Below are 21,879 nucleotides of genomic sequence, written 5' to 3'. Positions count from 1 at the left end.
TTATTTTCAAGTTTTATTCTCTACAGAGTGCATTGTTGTTCTGCAAGCACAGAATTTGACCTAAAAATGTATATAAGAAGCAAAAAGTCAACAAAAGGCCTATTATATGCCAAGAATTTATTTGAGTGTGTTTGTGTAAAAAAAACCAAACCCCAAAACCTAAGTTTTTTTTCTAATCTGATATATTAATGGTGTAATTTCTCTTTAGTGTCAACGCTAAAAGATCAGATGGAAGACTTGAAAAAAATCAGCCAACATTCACAAATTACAAATGAGAAGATAACACAATTACAAAAACAAGTATGTGGTTTCTCTTCATTGTCTTAATTATATCTTAGATTTGAGAAGCAGTATTGAGCATTCAGATATTACAAAACTGGTCCCAATAATTTTTATATTTGAGAATCTTGTCTGTTTTATTTTAACAGCTAGAAGAAGCAAATGATTTGCTGAGGACAGAATCGGATACAGCAGCAAGACTGAGAAAGGGTAACACAGAAATGAGCAAGTCATTAAGTCAGGTAGAATCACTGAACAGAGAACTGCAGGAAAGGTGCAGAGTTCTAGAAAGCACAAAACTGCAGGTGGAGAAAGACTATTACCAACTGCAAGCAGCTTTGGAGTCAGAACGAAGGGACAGAAGTCATGGATCTGAAATGATTGGAGAACTACAGGGTAATTCTTCTGTATTTACACTTTATCAAAAAAGTTATGATAACCAACTGTATTAAATAAAGTACAGTTACATAAAGGGAGGAAAGCCAACCTGCAAACCAAGTGTGAGTTAATGGAACAATTTCTGAAGATTGGATCTTGCTTCCTGATCATGTCTGAGCGACTCTTGGGAGGGAGAGTATCAAAATCAAAGAGTAGGAAACACTGATTGTAAGTCTATGGGGCTGCCCTGACTAAAAGTCGTGAGTCCAGTGGTACAAAAATGTGAAAAGCTGATACAGTGCTAGAGAAGACACAACACTCAGTGCCTTGGTGCAGTATCCAAGTTGACATACCCTGCACTTTCTCTTCTTTCATTTGTGGAGAAGGCTATTTTGTTGTTAAATTGCATTTGTTTTCTTTTATGATGCTTCTACATTACTTCTTAAGCATGATGAAGAACCTCGTAAGGGATGCATCTGTGGAATCCCTTTTTTTTCAGTCTGCTTGGAACTTTTTACCATTTGTACTTCTGATTCTTCATACTAGAAACTATTCAGATACATTAGTTCATGACTCTGCCTATGCTAATGGATCCTGCCTCTTGTCATTTTAAACTGCCTGTCTGCAGTATTGAAAATAGTTTTCCATGAGGCACGATCTTTTGTTGAGGACTTCTGCGTGGTTTTTGTTGGTTTTTTTTTTTTAAGGTAAACTTTGCTAGCACAAGGAAAGAACTATCAAGAATCAAGTTGCCTGTTTACTATGCTTCAAACATAGTAAATCAATTTCAGTTGAATGATTGTGAAGTTCCTCTGAAATGACTGAATGTAGTTTGATCCGGTCTGTTGTTAATTGCGAGCAGGAGGTACAAATGGCACGAGAAGACTATTCTGTGCACTTCAAAATGTCGTTTTGACCACATCCAACTCAGCAGCCTGCAGGAAAAGGATCTTTTTTCTGAAGGATATAGGGTTAAGGTGCTTTGCTGGTAAATACCCAAATAACTTTATATGATTAAAATACTCATGTAGCTGTTTTTAAAAGCACATTTAAAATTAATAAGAAAAGCATAAGATTTAGGAAGACTTTATCTTTTTCCATCTCATGCTTTCTTACATATTGCCAGGATGTCTCTTTATACTTCAAGATTTAGTCAAGCGAACTGTGCTGTAGACAGATGTATTTGAATTGATAGGTGTATTATTGTATACTGTATTTAAGGTATTAAGTGTAATGTAGAGCAATCCAAAATATTTTTTTACATATTTATTTGAAAGGAAGTAATGCAAATTCTTCAGTCTAGAAATATATACTACTATTTCGGTTTTTATATATATACACACACACACACTGCTACTTGGGCATGCGCATATATATATACGTACACACTACTGCTACTACTACTACTAAGACTTCGTGAGACACCTTATTGCGGCCTTTCAATACTAAAAGGGGGCTTATAAGGAAGACAGAGAGAGACTTTTTACCAGGGCCTGTAGTGACAGGACAAGGGGCGATGGTTTTAAACTAAAAGGGAGTAGATTTCCATTAGATATAAGGAAAAAAATTTTTATGATGCAGGTTGTGAGACCCTGGAACAGGTTGGCCAGAGAAGCTGTGGTTGCCCTGTCCGTGGAAGTGTTCAAGGTCAGGTTGGCTGGGGCTTTGAGCAACCTGGTCTAGTGAAAGATGTCCCTGTCCATGGCAGGGGGGTTGGACTAGGTGGTCTTTAAAGGTCCCTTCCAGCCCAAACCATTGTGTGATTCTACTTAGTATTTAGTATAAACTTCCGATGCCACCAGGGTCTTGTGGTAGATCCTGTGGGAGACGGGGAATAGTTCCTCTATCCATGGAAGAGCACTTGAGGCACAGTTAGGTGAATACATATTGCATTAGTACATGTAGATCCATTTGAGACTGGCTTTCTCTCCCTTATCTACATATTAGTGGAGTTAACATCAGAAAAGTGCTTGTTGCATAGCACAGCAAAACTTGGATTAATGGAAGAAATCTTGCATATTAGATGTTGGAAGTGTTGGAAGGCAGGTAGCAAGTTTTGCATGTGATTGTTTTTTGTGAATTGTTACTAATGGCATGCATAAAGACTGGCTAAAAAGATCATTTTCCTTTACAATGTAGAGCCTTTGTGTGTCTGAGAAGTTTCAAGGTGTAAATATTTTAGGGGCCTAGAAATCAAGAAAGGTTGAACAGCCTAATGATCTAAGTCAAGTAATAATATTGAATGATATTTAATGTCTTATGGCAGTTCGGATTACAACTTTACAAGAAGAAGTAAAAAATGTTAAAAACAATCTTGAAAGAGTGGAAGCGGAAAGAAAACAAGCACAGGATATGCTTAATCATTCAGAAAAGGTATGGTAAAATGGTGTTGAGGCTAATGCTCTTCGTCAGCTTTTGACTGTATTTTCAGATAGTATTTATTGATGTTGCCAAGTCCTGTGTTCTTGCTCTAAATCAGTCTTGTGTTAAAATGATTAACTAAATAGTGCTAATTTACAGTCTCATCAGGATGGTAAGTCTCACAAGTCCTCAGGTAGTTCTTAGTTGTAGCTTTGGGCATAAAATTCATGTTTATCATTCACTACCACTGATTCAAGGATCTAGCTCTTCTGGCAGTAATTTTTGTTCTGCCTGTCTAACTACTGCTGCAGAGTCTTGCCTCCTGAAAATCTGTGCATTGAACTTTTTTAAAAACCTGAAATTTAAATTTCTGCTTTTACTGGATTTTAATTTGACTGGATCATTACTAGACCTTTTGATCAACTTTGGAGCTGAACCATTTCCATTTTTTTCCCCTCCTTCCCTCAGAATGGTAGCAGCGTGTTCCCCTAACATCTCTGATCCCCACCCCAAGATGGAGAAACAAGTAAAGAAGAGTAAAACGAAATCCTGCACCCTTTTTCTAGATAGCTACATAGTTAGCTCTATGTTTTGAGATCAGGTAAAGACTTGCTGTGCTGTGTGGTCTATCCAAATAAATCAGAGATGCAACTACCTATGAGGGAAGGTGCAAAATGTTACTGTTCTCCTTTGGTGTTATGTGAAGCAGCAATCCAAAGGCAAGTCCCTGTCTCTCAAAGCTTATCTCCAGTGCTTGTTTCATGAATTACTGTTAATGGCTGGCAATCCCAACCGTGGAGTAACAGAAATGCATCCAGGTAACAATAATTCAAATTCCTCTGTGCTCTAGTGTTGTCAGTGGATTAGTTGTATGTTTCCGGTTTAGGTGACTACTAATTATTCAAACTGACAAGTTTCCGTTATCTTACGAATTTATAGACTACTGAAAAAAGTTAATGAAGTTTTCTCCAAAGCACTGAGTACAGTTTTTGTCTTTTACCATTCTTTATTAAGCATGGAAAATAACGTTGATAATTTCTTCGTAAAAAAAGTTACCACTAAAAAAGGGAAAAAAGGAAATGTGGTTCCCTCAGATGTCGTAGAAATGTTACAGAAATCTGGCAACTTTTTTTCTTATCTTTAGGAAAAGAATAATTTAGAGATAGATTTGAACTACAAACTCAAATCATTACAAGACCGGTTAGAACAGGAAGTAAATGAACACAAAGTGACTAAAGCTCGGTTAACCGACAAACATCAGTCAATAGAGGAGGCAAGATCAGTTGCAATGTGTGGTAAGTGTTTCTTGCAAGTTTCAGGTAAACACATAATTAAAAGGTATTTTGATTATGATATCTTAAAACACATCATCTTATAATCTAGTACCCTTATACAAGTATTTAATCCCTTGTATTAAAAAAATGCGTATCAAGATCATAAAATGTGAAAACCACACATTTTAAATTATTTTTCTAACATGGTACTTGTACTATAAAAATTGCATTGTTTCTTAATCTTTTGAATATCTTACTGTGTTTGCAATTCAAAGCCTTCCTTGGATTCTAAAATGCTATTGAATCTTGAAATTCTGGCTAATGCTAAATGGAATTGAAAGAATGCATTGTCAAGACAGATGTCTTGGAGCATTCATTTCTGTGTAACTGCATTAAAAATATTGGTGTTGTATTAGGGTTGTCTGAAGTGCTGAAGTTTCTTTTAGAGATACATATCCATGAATCAAAATGTATCTTGATATCTTAATTGAATACATCAGGTTTTCTTTGTGAAGGTTATCAGTACCTAAATGTGTAGTTTGTAACTTTTCAGAAAGCTAACACAAATGGTAGCATTTCTTTTCTTTCCCTCTACTGTCCATTCATGGAAATGAATCTTTGCTTTTATTTCATAATTATTACTTCAAGAATCTGTGTTTTTTCTTTCTTTCACTATTTATCTTTCAGTTATCATGATAATATTCCAGTGCTTGTAGTGCAAATCGGAATTATATTTCTTTAATTTTAGTGTTTCTTGTAATAATGCCAGGAAGTTTTTACTCAGTAATCAGTCCATCTAACAGCAGAAGAGCTTAAATAGCTGAACAAAAGGATCTGAAAAATATTAGGATATTTAAGACTGTGTTTACAAAAGCATTCTTGCAGATGCTGCATATTCATTTTGGTTTTCTTTCCTTAATCTTGTTTAGAAATGGAAAAAAAAGTAAAGGAAGAAAGGGCAGCAAGAGAAAAGGCAGAAAATCGAATAGTTCAAGCTGAAAAACAGTGTTCCATGCTGGACTTTGACCTGAAGCAATCTCAGCAGAAACTGGAACACCTTCTTGAGCAAAAAGAGAGACTGGAAGATGAAGTAAGTAAAATGTTCATCACTAACAATTTTCTATATAAATAAGAAATTACAGCTGCACTGAGAAATAGAAAATTAAATTCACTTACACTGAACTGCTTGTGTAATACATCTCTCAGTAGAACTGAAGACAGTTATTGGCCTAAATAGCGTTAGGTAATTTCTACTTGTTTCTTAGCTCTTGGATGCCTTGCATATTTGAGCCCTTGATTTAATATAATGCAATTTTTTGTTTCCTTTTTTTTTTAAAAGGAATAACTTGCTTGTGAATTTGACTGTGTAATCTGATTCATTTGGATTGTTTGCTGTTCTGAGTTTGCATTCTCCAGAAAGGCATTTGTTCAAGGAAATGCAATTAGAATATTGAACGTGAAAACTAGGTACTAAGAATAATAGTTTCATCCTTACTTTTCTTTACAGGACAGTGGGAATTAAGGTTATAACACCTTTTTAGGGGTCAAAACTTGCGTAAACTAGCTTTTATATAGCTAGTAGGCTGCATTTTTTTCTAGGTGAGAAGTTTTTAAGATCTGAAATCCACAGTGAGGTTTGCAGGACCTTTCAGCAGACAATTTGGTTTTTTTCCATTGTTGCCTTTAAGATAAAACACGTTTGGGACTTTGAAATAAGCTAAGCGTGGGGAAGTTTTATCATCATGCAGCGTCATATCAGTACGTTCTTACGGACAGCAGCTTTCTATAAGATTATTACACTTAAGTGTTTGGAGATTGAGTAATATTTTTATGTACTGTACAATGTGTAGCATCTAGGCGATGGTGTTTGACATAAAATAATCCATATATGAAACACTTTTCAACCACATGCAATTGGTTATTCAGCAAATGATCCTAAATTGAAATATTTATTTAGGTAAAGAATCTAGCACTTCAGCTAGAACAAGAGACAAATAAGCGAATAATGGCACAGAATGAATTAAAGGCACAAGCTTTTGAAGCAGATAACTTGAAGGGTTCTGAGAAGCAGCTGAAACAGGAAATCAATACATTGTTGGAAGCAAAGAGATTATTGGAATTCGAGTTGGCTCAACTTGCTAAGTAAGTAAAAATCTGAAGTAAAATAGAAAAAGTTGCTTAATTATACATGTACTGTTTTGCCTTTTCCTATTAGTGAAAAAAGTTCTCTGATGCATAGGCATTTTTTCCTAAACTAGAAGAATATTTTTAGCTGCATGTTATGATTTCTGTATGTAGCCTTCAGTGTTAGAATATTTTTGTTATGACTTATGAGGCAGAACAATTCTTGGCTCATTATTCAATGTCAAGGCATATATATATATATGCCACTTTTATTTCAGTGACTTTTTTATGGATTGACTGTGATACTACTTATTAAATCATATGGGACTTTTAGTTTCACTGCATTGGAGTCAATAGCTTTTTTTCCCTTTAACCACCAGATTCTTTTTCTTAACTTTTCTTAAGCTGATTTTCATTAATTAGGCTTCTATAATATCGTCCTTCAGCTGACTTAACATTTCTCCATTTAGAATACTTTTTGTCTTCTGAATTATGTACTGAAACAATCATCAGGGTAGAATAAGGAATGTAATTAAATCAGAATTTTAGGATATAGCAAACTGTTGGTCTTTGTGAAATATGTGTGCAAATGTAATAGGATGCTGTTCTGGTTAGAAATAGTCTGTCATTTGTTAGTAGTTGTCTTTTACATGTTTTCCTTTTTTATTTCTTCAAAGACAGTACAGAGGAAATGAAGGTCAAATGCGTGAGCTTCAGGATCAGCTTGAAGCTGAGCAGTATTTTTCGGTAAGACTTGTAAAGAATTGTGAGTGCTACATTTTGACATGAAATCATTGAACATTGAATATTTTGACATATTAAATTTTTTAAAATGTAAAGAACCACCTGGCATAAATCAGCAATTCACAAAATCCTGCTTGAAGTACGAGCGATGAACAAAAAATTAGAGAACATTGGATAGTCTAATACGTTGCTTTGTAGTTATTTGTCAAATCTTATATATAACATTGAGTAACTCTTATCTGAATTATTCATCAGAGTAGTTCCTGTCTTGAGGTTGGAAAAGAGATATTTTCCTGACATAATTGTAAAGTTTGTAGAGAGTTCAAAATCTCTGTACTTACTGGAATATATTCTGTGCTATTGGTCTACCATAAGTGTATTTAAGAACCATAGATCCAGTAGCATTCTGCATGTATTCCTTGTCCTTCTAAAAGGATACCTTCTCTGCACCTGAGTCCCAGAAGAGCCTTATTCAGTACTCCAGATAGCCAAAATGTGTATTTCATAGATGTAATTTGATCTGTATAATTTCTGTGAAAAGAAACAATAGCATGAGATGCTATGTAATGCCTAAACTTCAGATATGTTCATGAATATGGACAGTTTCATTTCTCTTTGGGAAGTACTTTTTAAAATTCATTTCTTCCTTGGAAGGGCAATAAAAATTTTTGTGTTCAGTAAACTGCATATGATTGTAATTTCATTATGAGTTACAGATTTTTGTGCATTTCTTCATAACATACTGCTAATAAGAAGATCCAGAGTATTGTGTTTCATTCTCAGTTTTCTCTTTTTTCACTAGCATGTAGGTTAAATGAGACATTTGTAATTCAGTCGGAATATTTAGCAAAAGTACTTTACTGTAGAAGATCAAATTTTAACTTTCAGAATTACTGGTGGTGTTAATAACAATATAGTAATTAAGAACAGAAGTCATTCACGTAAATCAGACCTCTGTTGAATCAGTTATTAAGACAAAGTCAGTCTGTACACAAAAAATCTAAAGTCTAAGAGAAAAGATACATGGATACATACAAATAGAAGACAACAGCTGGAAGCATAGGAGAGTATTAGGCTTGTTTGACTAACATTTTGAGACAGTCATGCTACAAGAGGATGCAGTTTTGTCCTATTGTCTCAAAGAGACCTGCCTCGCTATGTCCTAGTGCATGCCCTGCCTTTTGTCAGCAGGTGTGTTTCTCCAACTATGTAGGAAACCAGACTAGAAAATTGAAAACTAACCTTGTCGCATCAGTTCCCTACACAAGGGAAGCTGGAAAGGAGCATCTTGGACAGGCAGGAAGGAGGAAATTCCATTAAAGACAGTACTGGCATGTGTTGGGGTTTGACAGATTCAAACCAACCAGTACCAAAACAATGAAGAGTTTCACTATGGAATTTGAATAATGATTCTATATTTATGCTTTCTTTTACAGACACTTTACAAAACTCAGGTTAAGGAACTGAAAGAGGAAATTGATGAAAAGAATAAAGAAACTCAAAGAAAAATGCAGGAATTGCAAAATGAAAAGTATGCCCATTGTGCTTCTTGAATAGACATAAGTTTTTCCATACAGTATGGTCTCACTCATGAAGATTTTGAATCGGAGTATGTTTAATTCCTTCAGAAAAAGACAAGTCTCAAAAGTGTTCCATAACACCTCGTAAGATGGCAAATACATAGGATGTTACTTATGCTGATTTGCAAAGCCAAATATGGGTATTGATATTTGCTTTGGACTCTGTAATGTCTGGAAGAAGAATGATAACTCCTGAGAATTTAGGAAGGTGCAAAATTTTGAAAAACCATTCCAATTTGTGGTAATCATCTTCCTTGTGCAACAACTTTTTTTATTTTATAATATTACCCTGGTAATTACTTGGTATATTTCTATAGCCAGTAGAATAATTTGAGAAAAAGATAATGAAAATACTTTGAATTCTAAGTTTAGTATTCTTCTGATTACAGCAAAACCAGTTAATCCTACAACAATTAATCATGATGTACTGTTTTCTAAGTTAGCAAATAAGGAAAGAAGTTTTTTAAGCTTGTTTTTCCAATTTATTAATTTATTTAATATGTATTTATTCTAAAGCAGGAGACAGTAGCCTTATGCATGAAGCAGAGTTTTTCTCTTCTGAAGTCTGAGTCTCTTGTTCTACTTGAGCATCAGCATTGCAAAACAATTTAAAGGGAGGAGGCTATGTACATTGTTCGTGATGCATTTTGGTGAGCTAAGAAAGGAAGAAAGAAAAGATGTGCTAATAAATACAATGTAGGAGGAAATGCAAAATTGTTCAGGAGTAGTATCCATCTTAAAAAGAAAAAAAGTGGGGGGGAGGTAGGAGAGACTTCCTTTATTCCTCTTTTGTTTTGTTTTTTTTTTTTTCTTTTTCTTTTCTCTTATTTTTATAGCTTCCTTTTATTTTATTCCCTCACTGTTCTCCACAATTTTATGTTTATCATAAACGTTTTTCACCTGGATACAACTATGGGAATTGTGACAAACTCTGAGTATACTTCAACAGTTACCTTTTTACAATAGAGGCCCATATCTACTACAGATGTATCAAATCAGTGGACTCCATAGTAATAACTATTTAATTGCATAAATCTCTCTTTTATTTTGCAGTGCAGGAGGGGCATTTGTCGTAAGCCCATAGTGCAGTAACGTATTGCCACTTCTGTCTCAGCATGCTGTGGGCTGTGTCACATGTTGCTGGGTACATCTGACTTGTGGGTGCTAGACTGGCCACTGTGCTTTATGTGGGTTTCTTTGCAGGCAAATGTATAGGAGCTCTGCCTGTACTCCAAGCAAGAGCAAGAAAGTTTGGCTTGTATGCTGAAGTGATTAGAAGTTGTGTACACATTAATGAGATACTGCACCTAAGTTATCGCCCCCTGCAGATAGCATATGCAAGGCTTTCTGCAAAAGGTTGCATAGACATAGAACCACTATATGTTTTCAGAAACCTTATGCAATTTTCCTTATTGTTCAAACAGTCTGGAGCACACATGTACATGAGCAGTAAGCTTGTGTGAAGAGGTGGCTAATACTGATAGTGTTAAGTATCTTTCAATGGACCACACTGTACATGCAATTTAATTTTATTTTTATTCCTTAAAGGCAGGAGAATTTGACATCTGGTTTCCTAAGGGTTGGTGTTTCACGGATGATTGAAATTTTAATTGAATTATAGTAAGCTTGCTGCTGTAGCTTGTGTGGACCATCAAAAGAGAAAACTGTATGGAGTGTGGTCTTGTAAATCTTGTTTTTCTTAAGAAACTAAGATAATGACAATTAGCTGAGTGATGTAATTTGTGTTTGTTAGTCTTCCTGAAAATTTGGAGTGTTTTGCATAGGGGAACAAAATCTTAATGTTCTTTTTACAGAGAAACGCTTACTACCCAGTTGGATTTAGCTGAAACCAAAGCTGAGTCGGAACGGTTGGCACGAGCACTCCTTGAAGAACAGTATTTTGAGCTGAGTCAGGAAAGCAAAAAAGCAGCATCAAGACACAGGCAAGAAATGACTGATAAGGACAGCATCATAAGAAGGGTAAATTATTCTGCTGTAATTAATACCTGTATATATCTTCCAGCTGGAAACAGAAATTTATGTTTTTATTTTAATTTATTAAGTCTTGTTATGATCAGAAGTGATAACTATTTAAGTATCTTAACTTTTGGACCCAGTTGGAACCTTCAACATTTAAATGCCATCATGTGAACTCACAAAGAAATATAGATTTGATGATTCTGAGGTGAAGCCAGAATGAAAATCAAGTGAATGTCTGTAATTCAGTTAAGCCTTTTGTAATTACTACTTGTCATTGCCCAATGTATTATTTAAATCTTGTAAATTTGTGGAGCTGTGTATTAGAGACTTTTATTGCAAAATAACTTAGTCTTTTAAAAAATAATACTTGGAACTCTTGAGTTTCTTCCCACTGGTAAACTATTAAACCAAAACAAACCCCAAACCTCAAACTGCAATTTTTTAAGATACTTTTTAGCGTAGCTCTTGCATATTAGTATCAGGTTGATAAATGTCTTAACTGAAGAGTTTCAAATAGCAAGCCATATGTAGCATAGTTATATTACCATTATTGTTTTTTCCTATTTAGCATCAGATATGCAGATTTTCTTAAGAATCCTGGGGTGTACAACTTCAGTGAAACTCTAGGCATAACTGAACTTGGATCAATTGCTCAAAGCTTTCTGTTAGTGCTACCATGGATATTACATCTCTGTGTAAAGATAGCAGAAGTACTGTTTGTTACATGTGTTTTCTTTCATAAGCTTGAAATCTTTAGAATGCCACCATTTCTTAAGAAGCATTTAGAAGACTGTCTTTTTGTGGCATGGAAGGAATACCTCCTTGCCAATGTTTGTTCGTTTCAGATATTCTGATAATTTTGTCAGACAGCTCGATACACAGTCATTTCTATAGGCTTCAAAAAAACCTTTTTTCAGAAATGCAGTTATGTCTGGGTTTTAGTATGTATTTGTTAAGTGGTTAGCAAAGTGATTCTGACTGTGGCAGCTAACATATTGAACGTGTAATGGTTTTCCTTTCAGGTTTTATTTGCACACTTATGTACACGTTTACGTATGCTTTGACTTAGACCAAATTTAGTTTTATTCTTGTGCTGATTTATACCTGTTTTTCTTGATATATGACAATTATTTAGCAGCAGATGCCATGAATCTATTCTAGCCTTCAATGCTAGAGTTGTATCATCTGTCAGCTGCTTTTCTGTCTGGATTCAGGTGTATGGATTCAGGTGTCTGGTTCAGGTGATCAGGCCTCTAGGTACTACTTCTTCCAAAGTACCACAAATTAATTGAAAATTGCCGCATTCAATAACTGCCAATCTAATTTTGCTTAAGTTGAATTTTTAATTATATACTACAGTGTTGTCAGTTCTGCAAAGATCATTAAAAAAAAAAAGAACTCTTTCTGGGACAGGTGTATTTGAAATATTTAAAAAGCCTTCTGGTAAATCAAGACAGCTTAGAAGAAAAGTACAATTTTTAAAAAATTCAGGTATGAGAAATAAGCAATTTTTTTTAAATGTAATCTGAGGAAGGCATTCCAAGTAAATGGCTGTTATAGGTTTAAGGGTATTTAAAATAATAGTATTATAAATATTTTTTGAATTTATGGCAAGTTCTTTATTTTAAAATGTGTTTGTTTTCATTTAGCTGGAAGAAACTAATAACACATTAACCAAAGATGTTGATTTAATAACAAAGGAAAATTCAGAGATCAGTGAAAAAATTAAGAAACAGGAGGAAGGTATGTAATGTTTGGAGTTTTAATTAATCTGTTATGAAGTGCAATTGAATTTGAAGCATATGTGGCGAAATGGAAATGGGAAGTGGGAGAAGACATTGCTATTTATCTTCCCTGTTATTTTGGGCTTGATGAAAAGTAATGTAAGTCATTGTTTTCATCTTGAAAATATATCTTCCATGTAAACTGCACCCATTTTAAAAAGGGTGGAAAGGAGGACCCTGGGAACTACGAATCTGTCAGCCTTACCTCTGTGCCTGGGAAGATCATGGAACAGATCCTCCTAGAAGCTATGCTAAGGCACATGGAGGACAGGGAGGTGATTCGAGACAGCCAGCATGGCTTCACCAAGGGCAAGTCCTGCCTGACCAACCTAGTGGCCTTCTATGATGGAGTGCCTACATCAGTGGACAAGGGAAGAGCTATGGATGTTGTCTATCTGGATTTCTGTAAGGCCTTTGACACGGCCCCCCACAACATCCTTCTCTCTAAATTGAAGAGATACGGATTTGATGGATGGACTGTTCAGTGGATGAGGAATTGATTGGATGGTCACATCCAGAGAGTAGTGGTCAATGGCTCAATGTCCACAGGGAGATTGGTGACAAGTGGTGTCCCTCAGGGGTCCTTATTGGGACCAGTACTGCTTAATATCTTCATCAATGACATAGTGGGATTGGGGGCACCCTGAGCAAGTTTGCAGGTGACACACCAAGCTGAGTGGTGCGGTTGACATGCCTGAGGGACAGGGTGCCATCCAGAGGGACCTGGAAAAGCTCGAGAAGTGGGCCCATGTGAACCTTATGGAGTTCAACAAGGCCAAGTGCAAGGTCCTGCACATGGGTCGGGGCAATCCCCAGTATCAATACAGGTTAGGGGGATGAAGGGATTGAGAGCAGCTCTGCAGAGAAGGACTTGGGGCTACTGGCGGATGAAAAGCTGGACATGAGCCAGCAACATGTGCTCGCAGCCTAGAAAGCCAACTGTACCCTGGGCTGCATCCAGAGTAACATGGCCAGTGGGTCGAGGGAGGGAATTCTGCCCCTCTGCTCTGCTCTGGTGAGACCCCACCTGGAGCGCTGCCTCCAGCTCTGGGGTCCTCAGCACAGGGAAGACATGGGCCTCTCCGAGCGGGTCCAGAGGAGGGCCACAAAAACGATCAGAGGGATGGAACACCTCTCCCGTGAGGACAGGCTGAGAGAGTTGGGGTTGTTCAGCCTGGAGGAGTGAAGGCTCCGGGGAGACCTTACTGCAGCCTTACTTAAAGAGGGCTTATAAGAAAGATGGGGACAGACTTTTTAGTAGGCCCTGTTGCGATAGGACAAGGGGTAATGGTTTTAACATGAAGAGGGTAGATTTAGCCTAGATAGAAGGAAGAAATTTTCTGTGATGAGGATGGTGAAACGCTGGAACAGGTTGCCCAGAGAGGTGGTAGATGCCCCATCCCTGGGAACATTCAAGGCCAGGTTGGACGGGGCTCTGAGCTACCTGATCTAGTTGAAGATGTACCTGCTTATTACAGGGGGGTTGGGACTAAATGACTTTGGAAGGTGCCTTCCAACCCAAATTATTCTGTGATTCTAAATTGTCACTCTTTCTACTGTATTGCTTCCATTTCCATGCACTGCCTTTATTTTTGAGAATGGTTACAGCCTTAGCTGTAGCAGGTAGGAAGAAGTGAGTTTCTGTTGACACTTCCTCTTAACTTTTTAAAACAAGTTAGCACTAAGTTCCTGCAGGCATAGTCAGGAATGTCTGTCCAGTACAGCTCGTCCATATATTGTGTCTAACGCCCTTCTGCCAGCCATGCCTTGCATGCATGAAAATTATTAAGGAAAAGTATTTTATTCATTTCATATTGCACACTATGTATTTATTAAAGTTTTTATTTCTATCTCCAGTATTTACGGTAAAGCAGTATCAGTATTTCAACTTCCTTAAGATCTCACTTAGATTCAGAATCTAAGTTGTGATCTCACGCATATCAGTGGACTGGCATTCTATTCACACGTATTCTGACTATATGGGAAGTTACTTTATTATTCAGTTTACTCCCACGGTTTTGCATTTGAGCAAGTATTATAGAATTAGAATGCATGCTTTAATATCTGTTGACTATGAGAGTAAAAGCCTTACTGGTTGTGTTGCCAGTGTTGTTGCAAATACTATGTAGGCAGGAAGACATACTAAAATATTTTCCCTTACTTCTGCATTTCTGTAATAGCAGGGATTGGGTGAGCAAGCAGTTTTCAGTATTTTTTAGTTTATGGATTTTGTTACTTTTACATACTTGAAAATTGTTATTTAAGTGTAGTGTTGGAGGAGAAATCCTTGTCAGTGACATGCATACTTCTAGAAACTTGGGGAACAAATTAGCAGACTGGAGGTGTGATAGAAAGATTGGTAGAATTGAATAACTGGTGGGGGGGGGGGAATGTAACAGAGTCATTCCTTGTTTAAAGCAAGCCTTTCTCCCCATGTTCTCTTTATGCCTGATTTGAGAATCTGTACTGAATGTGAGTCCAGTCATTATCAGTCTTATTCTGTGTGGATACTGGCTTAATTTTTGGTACTGCAGAAACACTTGTGGTAGTGCAAACACTAAGGAAGTGGGACAACAAACTTAGTCATCAGGAAACAAAAATACATATGTTGGCTTTAGTATTTCATCTTGGTGCCTTTCTGATATATTCTTCTGGTAGTTTTCCATCATTATAGTAGCATTAAACTGGTAGCCTTTATCATTGCAAACTGTATTTTGCACATTAAGTGACACAACAGGAAAATGGAGGAGAAAAAAAAAAAAAAGATGTAATTGTAGAAGTGATTAAGCTTAGAAATATTTACTTTGTCCTAAAATATCTCAAAGTTTAATATTATTTTAACAGAATACAAAATCAAAAAAGAGGAGGAAATCAATAATATTAGAATGCATTATGAGAAGAGCATTAACACTGAAAGAACTCTGAAGACACAGGTATAACTTTTTATGCAATTTAATAACAATAATTACTTTGCATATCAGATATATTTTCAGTTTATTGTTTTCTGTGTAACTAACTCTTAGTTCCTTTGAGATTAAGTTTATATTAACCATGATATATAATATGCATTGTGATATTTGTAGTTGAAAGAGTAAGTTTTGATGCTGTATAGTTTTCAATATTACTTATATTGTGAGTAAGGGCCATTTGTGTTGGTGAAGATTTTTTTTTGATTGAATCCTCTAACTAGAGGGACTTATAAATTTTGTATGAAACTTGCTTGCATATGTAATTTTTCTTACTGGTTTTCCCTTTTCTTAACAGGCTGTCAACAAACTGGCTGAGATAATGAATCGGAAAGATTTTAAAATAGACAGAAAAAAAGCTAACATGCAAGATTTGAGGAAGAAAGAGAAGGAAAACCGGAAGCTCCAATTAGAGCTTAATCAAGAAAAAGAGAAATTCAATCAGATGGTAGTGAAATACCAAAAGGAGGTCAATGAAATGCAAGCGGTAAAATAATCTTATTTTTTTTGTCACATTGTGGAATTCTCTCTGCAGGAAAAATGTATTGCCTACTTGAAAAAATGACAAGTTCTGTTTCAGATGTTTTAGGCTACAGCATTTTTGTGAGGCAGAGAACTTGACAAGTGTGCAGCTGTGCTTGCTCTCATACATTTCCCCTTCCTAAATTCTTAACTGTTAAAGTTACTGATATATTATGAAGACTAAAAAACTGAATACTGTGTAGCATACTATTTATGCATTTTATTTCACTGGTAGGTGATCTCCTTTTCAAAAGAAATGCTAACTTAATAGATTAATCAGACTGTTTTGTACTTGAATGCATGGCTGGATCTTTGATATTTAACTTTTTTCCAAGGCCTATAATACTACAATAGTTTCAACTATAATAGTTTATGCTAATGCTATCAAAAGTATCTAGAGATATTAAAAAACACATAGTAATGAGTTTTGTTTTCAGAATACTTTGCTGCCATATTTTTGATATCACAGTAACTATGCATGTGTATATAAATACAGCAACTAGCAGAAGAATCTACATACAGGAATGAGCTCCAGATGCAGCTGGATAGTAAAGAGAGTGATATAGAACAACTACGAAGGAAAATTTTGGACCTCCAGCAAGGAATGGATTCCACCAGTGTTGCTAGTCTCCAGCCAGATGAAACGGATGGAAATCTTTCAGGTAAGAGGAAAGCATATTTGAACTACTTGATTTTGTGCATACACATAGTTTTGGACGGTATTGTTTCAAACAATTTTAAATTTTTAAATACCTTTTAAAAATCCTCCGTCTGTCTCTATCACATCTCCACTTTTTTTTGTTGTTTTTATTTCCTAGCTTAGCTGCTTATATTTAAGTCTTAGTTTCTTCTGACATCACTCCTCCCACTGTATGGCTTGGCATTAGCATAATTTTTATCCACTTTCATGGAAAGAGTATCTTTACATCTGCTGCTGTTTGTATATAGTGAATATAATGTACAGCAACCAGTGAATAGAATACGGGGCCAGCACTTCCACAACATCATGACTGTATTTTATGTCTTGAATGCAAAATTGCCTTTATCTTGTCTGTTCTTACTCAGAGTCATGTAGCACCTTTGTGACAAGTGGCAATAATTGCTGATGTGAAAAAATAATTGTAGGAATTTCCATAATGCATGTATGGTTGTATGGTACTCTGATTTAGCAGATTAAAATAAGAACAAATAATACAGTGTAGTTAGCCATTTCTATGTAGTGTCAGTACCAGGCACTATATTTTGAGACCCACTGTTACAATGATTAGTGATTTCCACCTCCCCAATGTCTGAAAAGGTGTAATCAGTTAGTACTTTAACATGATCCGCTTCTATATCTCTAGATACAGGAAAAAAACATTTAGTGGTAATAAGCTCTGCTTAACAATTTCCATATGTTGGAGATAGGTTTATTTTTTTGTATAGTTAAGTAATTTTTATAATTTATCACGAAATTCTTAACAAATGCTTGTCTTACATGCCTGTCTTACAAATTTACAGCCTGATTTTTATTGTAGAAAAATATATTCAAACATATGAAAATAGAGTACTGGTTTGGGTATTTTAAAACTTCGGTGGACAAGTAATCAGATAAAAGCAGATAGAATCATTTTAGGTGTCTCTTTTCCTGTTAATGCACTTCACGCTGCTCAGATTGCCACATTCTAGAGTTTTTCCGGGGGTCTTAGAGTGATTGAAATTTCAGGTAGGTTACAAGACTTAGTATACGTTTTTATGTAGTTATTCCTTTCTGTGTCTATGTTTGTGTCCTGTCTTCCCCTACTATATTTTTAGATTTTTGTTTTTAGTTAATATGTAAATGAATTCTGGTCTAGAATACATTTTCATTCAGAGAATGATACAGTCTTTCCTTTACAACCTCCATTCTGTCCAAGAAGCCTTTTGCACTCTGAAGCTTGATCTGTAAAACCCTCAGGCAATTGCCATCTTGCAAAGTAAATGACTATTTTACTTCTTTCAAAAACATCTTCTGGGCCAGACTTCCATCGAAACTCAGTGTGGGGAATTCTTCGAGCTATTAGATTGGTGAAGGAACATTTTTTTCTTAGCTTTCACCTGCTAGGAACTCCCTCTGGTATTTCTGAACTGTCAGTACTTCTCAGGAATTTTTCTCTTAGATACTAATTCTCAGTGTATTCCATTTAACGGGGGTAAAAAAGAAATCAGGGGGGGTTTACTTATTAAAGTGTTCTTTTCTCCCCTCAAATTACTATTTGGAATCAAGCCTTGTGTTTGATAGTGTCTCCTAAATGAAGAACACTGTAGTTCATAATTTTTTATTGAAAATTTCTGAACTCCTGTAAATTGAGAGCTTAAATTTTGCTGCAAGAAAACAGACTAGATTTATTCTACATAAAAGGGTAGTTTTGAACTTCCTCACTTCCTTTCTCAGCCATTTTCAGCATAAAGGCTGTTGTGTATTACACTGAAAACAGGGAAAACCTTCCCTGTTTTCTTCTTAAGGGCAATAGTATGTCAATGTGACCCTGTTGTCTCTTAGATCTTGGAAAGGCTGTAGGAGTAAGCTCTTTCTTTGTCTGCCTCATTAAGGTACGTTATTTTCAGTTTTACCTTTGGAGACACGTGTAGTTAGGCTTCTGGCTATATGACCTGCCGCTTTATTTTTGGGGCAGAAATTTTGGTATGTGCAAGATCTTTTCAAGTCAGCTGTAACTTTTCCATTGTTAAATAGAACATCACAATTACTGGAAGTTATGACCCCTCTAACTATTTCTTTTTTACCAGCCTTTCATTTATCTTCTTTTTTGCCCTTTTCTCTACATATGCCTCTGATATTTACTGCAGTTGTGCTGCTGGTGTTACTGTGTCATACAGGTAGGACCTCTAATACATATTATTAGGAATTCTCTAGATTTAGATCATGTCCCTACATGCTGCTTTTTTTCTTTTTTTTTTTTTTTTTTGAGTGAGGCTCTGAGGTGATCAGGATCTGAGTAAGAAGCAATTTAGGTAATTAAAAGAGATTAAGTGACGTTACTATAGTCAGATTTTACACACTGTCAAAGAACCAAGTAGAGGGCAGAGGAGTGCACTAGCATTATAAGGAGGGAAAAAAAGCCAGTCTTCAAAGTAGAAATACCCCATGCCACAGAAAGAGGAAATTATCCAGCATGTAGTTACTTTTCTGCAAACCAAGTAATGAGTCTTCAGAACAGAAGGTGGCATGCCACAGCAGTTCATTTGCTACAATTTAGTTGTATGACGTTGTCTTCAACTGTGTGCTAAGTTCCTGTCACTTCTATAGCCAAACATAGACATTCCTTCAGAGCACCTTGAATAACATCTTGTTTAAGAGGTGGATCTGATGAGTAGTCAATAGGATTCTCTAGCTGGTGCATCTGTTCTTACGGCAAAGACATTCCTTAAAAATATTTAAGGCAAATAAACAGTAGAATTACTAAATAAGTAATTATACTATGATTTATTCAGTTTCCCATCACAGTAAAAACACCATCAGAGAAAAAATGAAAACATAAAATAATGTAAACATATAAAAGAATGATTCCATGGTCTCAATTCTGATGATGGGCAGTCTCTGGTTTTGTTGAGAAAAAAATTGGTATGAAATGGTGTGATAGTAATGTTGGCGGAATTCCAGAGAGACCCCTGGCTCTCAGGCATTTTATGCTGTCCTCCTGTATGGCAGAAAGGTTCAGGCTATGGGGTAGTGTCTGGTCTAATCAGGGAGCTTAGGTTACCAGCCACCAGACAGGCTATAAGAGTAGAATTCATAACTTACAGGAAAAGCATCTTGTCAAATTTTGGGGTCAGAAGGCTTTGCACTCTTTGAATAAACTTAAGGTAATACTAAAATGAATTCCTAATACTCAGAAAAATTTAAGGAAAATTTTTCTGTATTTGGAGGTAGATACAGAGAAATCACATGGTAACACACCTTACAGCTGCACATCACTTGGAGGTGGTTTCTGTCTGTCGTTGAGCTAAATACCCCCTCAAGTTCTGGTAGCTCCCAGGGCGATTTATGTTCTCCCAAGGAAGGGATTGGCTCATTTAGACAATCCAGGCTATTGTCAGGGTTTGGCTTCACCAGATGGGAAAGATCATGATGTGGAGGACTATTTTCCTTTTATCAGTTCTAGACATTTTTGTAACTCTCACTCCTGATTATTGATTCAGAGAGCAGCTCATGTCTCAGTTGATGTCTCCGGTGTTAACAGAGTCCTTGCTGAAACAGCTGAAATACTTGCTTTTTAATGATGCCTTTGGAATGCCTCTGCCTCCTGCCTGGACTTAGGAAGTCTTAATACTTACATGATTGTAAACAGAATTCTTCTTTGTCAAGACAAAACATAATCAGGAATTTAAGGCATTTTTTCCTAATTGTTATAGGGCACATAACCTGTTGTGAATTCTTTTAATCTGATTGGCAAGATAATTTAAGCAATTGAGCTGTCGTACAGGTTTAACTGCAGCACATAATATTTTACAATGTATGTTATAAGTCATGTTTTACACAAAGGTAGGGTGGAATAATAAAAGTGGACAATTTAAGCCAACAGTTTTTTGGAGTATGGGACACAGATACGACTTTCTGAAATACCTGCAAGTAGCTGTCACCTGAATTCAGAGCAAGATCCAGGCAGCAATCCTTGGTGAGATCCACATGAATTTACAGTAAGACAGTCTGAGGAAGGAAAGAATCAAATGGGAAGGGTGGACTGGAAAGAATTAGCAAGGTAGAATCTCCAGGTTTTTAGTTACTGTGGAAAAGTCTAAGGAGTAGGAATTCTTTAACATTGGAAAGAGATGCTCTACTGCTCATGAAGGTGCCTGTATTACTTAGCTCCAAAGCAACATAAAGTCTCATAAATCAGTACAGTCATGGTTGTCTTGTGTGATTTTATTGAAGGCTTACTGTTAGAGCTCACATTTATCATACTGAATCGCAGTGAATCTTGGCAATATGAATAATAACCATGAAGATGTTTAGAATGCAAATCCACATTTTAATATATAGTTAGAGATAATTATAAGATCTGTAGCCTTTGTGGAATTCTTTCTCTGTATCCTATTCAGGTCCAGCTAGCCATTAGATGTTTTTGAGGCCTGTCTTGGATTTTCTGCATTGGAAATATGAAGTATAAATTCTGGGATACTTTCCAAAGCACAGGGAAGTTGTCAGGCAATAGTTTTGAGCCTATTTTTAAAGACAGGAATGGAAGATTCTTTTTCATAGTCTAGATAGCCCATGTTTTCTTAATTACTTAATCAGAATACTCATAAATATTATTCTTATGGATCAAGTATTTGTGAAATGGCCAGATGAGCATTTGCAGTTGTGCTGGCTAACTCTGTCAGGGGAAATTAAAATGCACTATAAATATTACTTGAGACAAACCTTTGTGGCAAGGTTGGAATGAAGGGGCTTATCTACCCTTTCAAGAGTACATTTGGTTCCAGACGAATGTTAGCCTTGTTGAAAAAGAGTACATTCAGAAACTGTTATTTTCAACTGGAAGACGTTACTCACAGCTCAGAAATCATCTCTCATGCAAATAGAATTTGCCCACTAAAATAGATTTGTAGTAGGCAGAAAAGAATGTCAACCAATTCATTTGTAATATCTCATCCACTTTGTACTTCCTTTGAAATTTCTTTCAGAACGTGCTGAAATAGAAGTGAACTTAAAAAAACTCCTACTCACATTGTCCCTATAAGCAACATAGTACCTGGTGCATCTTTTAAAATGTATCATTATTGAATCTTTCCAGATTTTCATATGCCACAATTTCCCCAGATGTGTGCTTAATGCTTTTGAATCACAGTTGTCCATACTATGTTCTTTATTAGCAATTAGTTGCTTTATTTTGCAATGGAGGACTTG

At 35.9% G+C, this 21,879-nt stretch overlaps 1 protein-coding gene across 2 annotated transcripts in view; it reads left to right on the top strand.

The window, feature by feature from the left end:
* The window catches only part of ROCK1 (Rho associated coiled-coil containing protein kinase 1), a 94,296-nt gene that overhangs the window by 56,200 nt on the left and 16,217 nt on the right, over positions 1-21,879 (top strand). For both annotated transcript variants that reach the window (XM_049829118.1, XM_049829128.1), the window contains 13 exons: positions 209-300; positions 429-675; positions 2,924-3,030; positions 4,163-4,313; positions 5,222-5,382; positions 6,250-6,434; positions 7,094-7,163; positions 8,597-8,691; positions 10,555-10,720; positions 12,370-12,463; positions 15,349-15,437; positions 15,769-15,957; positions 16,489-16,654. In XM_049829118.1, coding sequence (XP_049685075.1) covers positions 209-300; positions 429-675; positions 2,924-3,030; positions 4,163-4,313; positions 5,222-5,382; positions 6,250-6,434; positions 7,094-7,163; positions 8,597-8,691; positions 10,555-10,720; positions 12,370-12,463; positions 15,349-15,437; positions 15,769-15,957; positions 16,489-16,654 — 1,812 coding nt within the window. The remainder of the gene's footprint in view (positions 1-208; positions 301-428; positions 676-2,923; positions 3,031-4,162; positions 4,314-5,221; positions 5,383-6,249; positions 6,435-7,093; positions 7,164-8,596; positions 8,692-10,554; positions 10,721-12,369; positions 12,464-15,348; positions 15,438-15,768; positions 15,958-16,488; positions 16,655-21,879) is intronic.

Source organism: Accipiter gentilis, chromosome 2, assembly GCF_929443795.1.
Source record: "Accipiter gentilis chromosome 2, bAccGen1.1, whole genome shotgun sequence".
Taxonomy (NCBI): Eukaryota; Metazoa; Chordata; class Aves; order Accipitriformes; family Accipitridae; genus Astur; species Astur gentilis.
The sequence above is the reverse complement of the archived record's forward strand: the minus strand, read 5'-3'. Positions and strand labels throughout refer to the sequence as shown.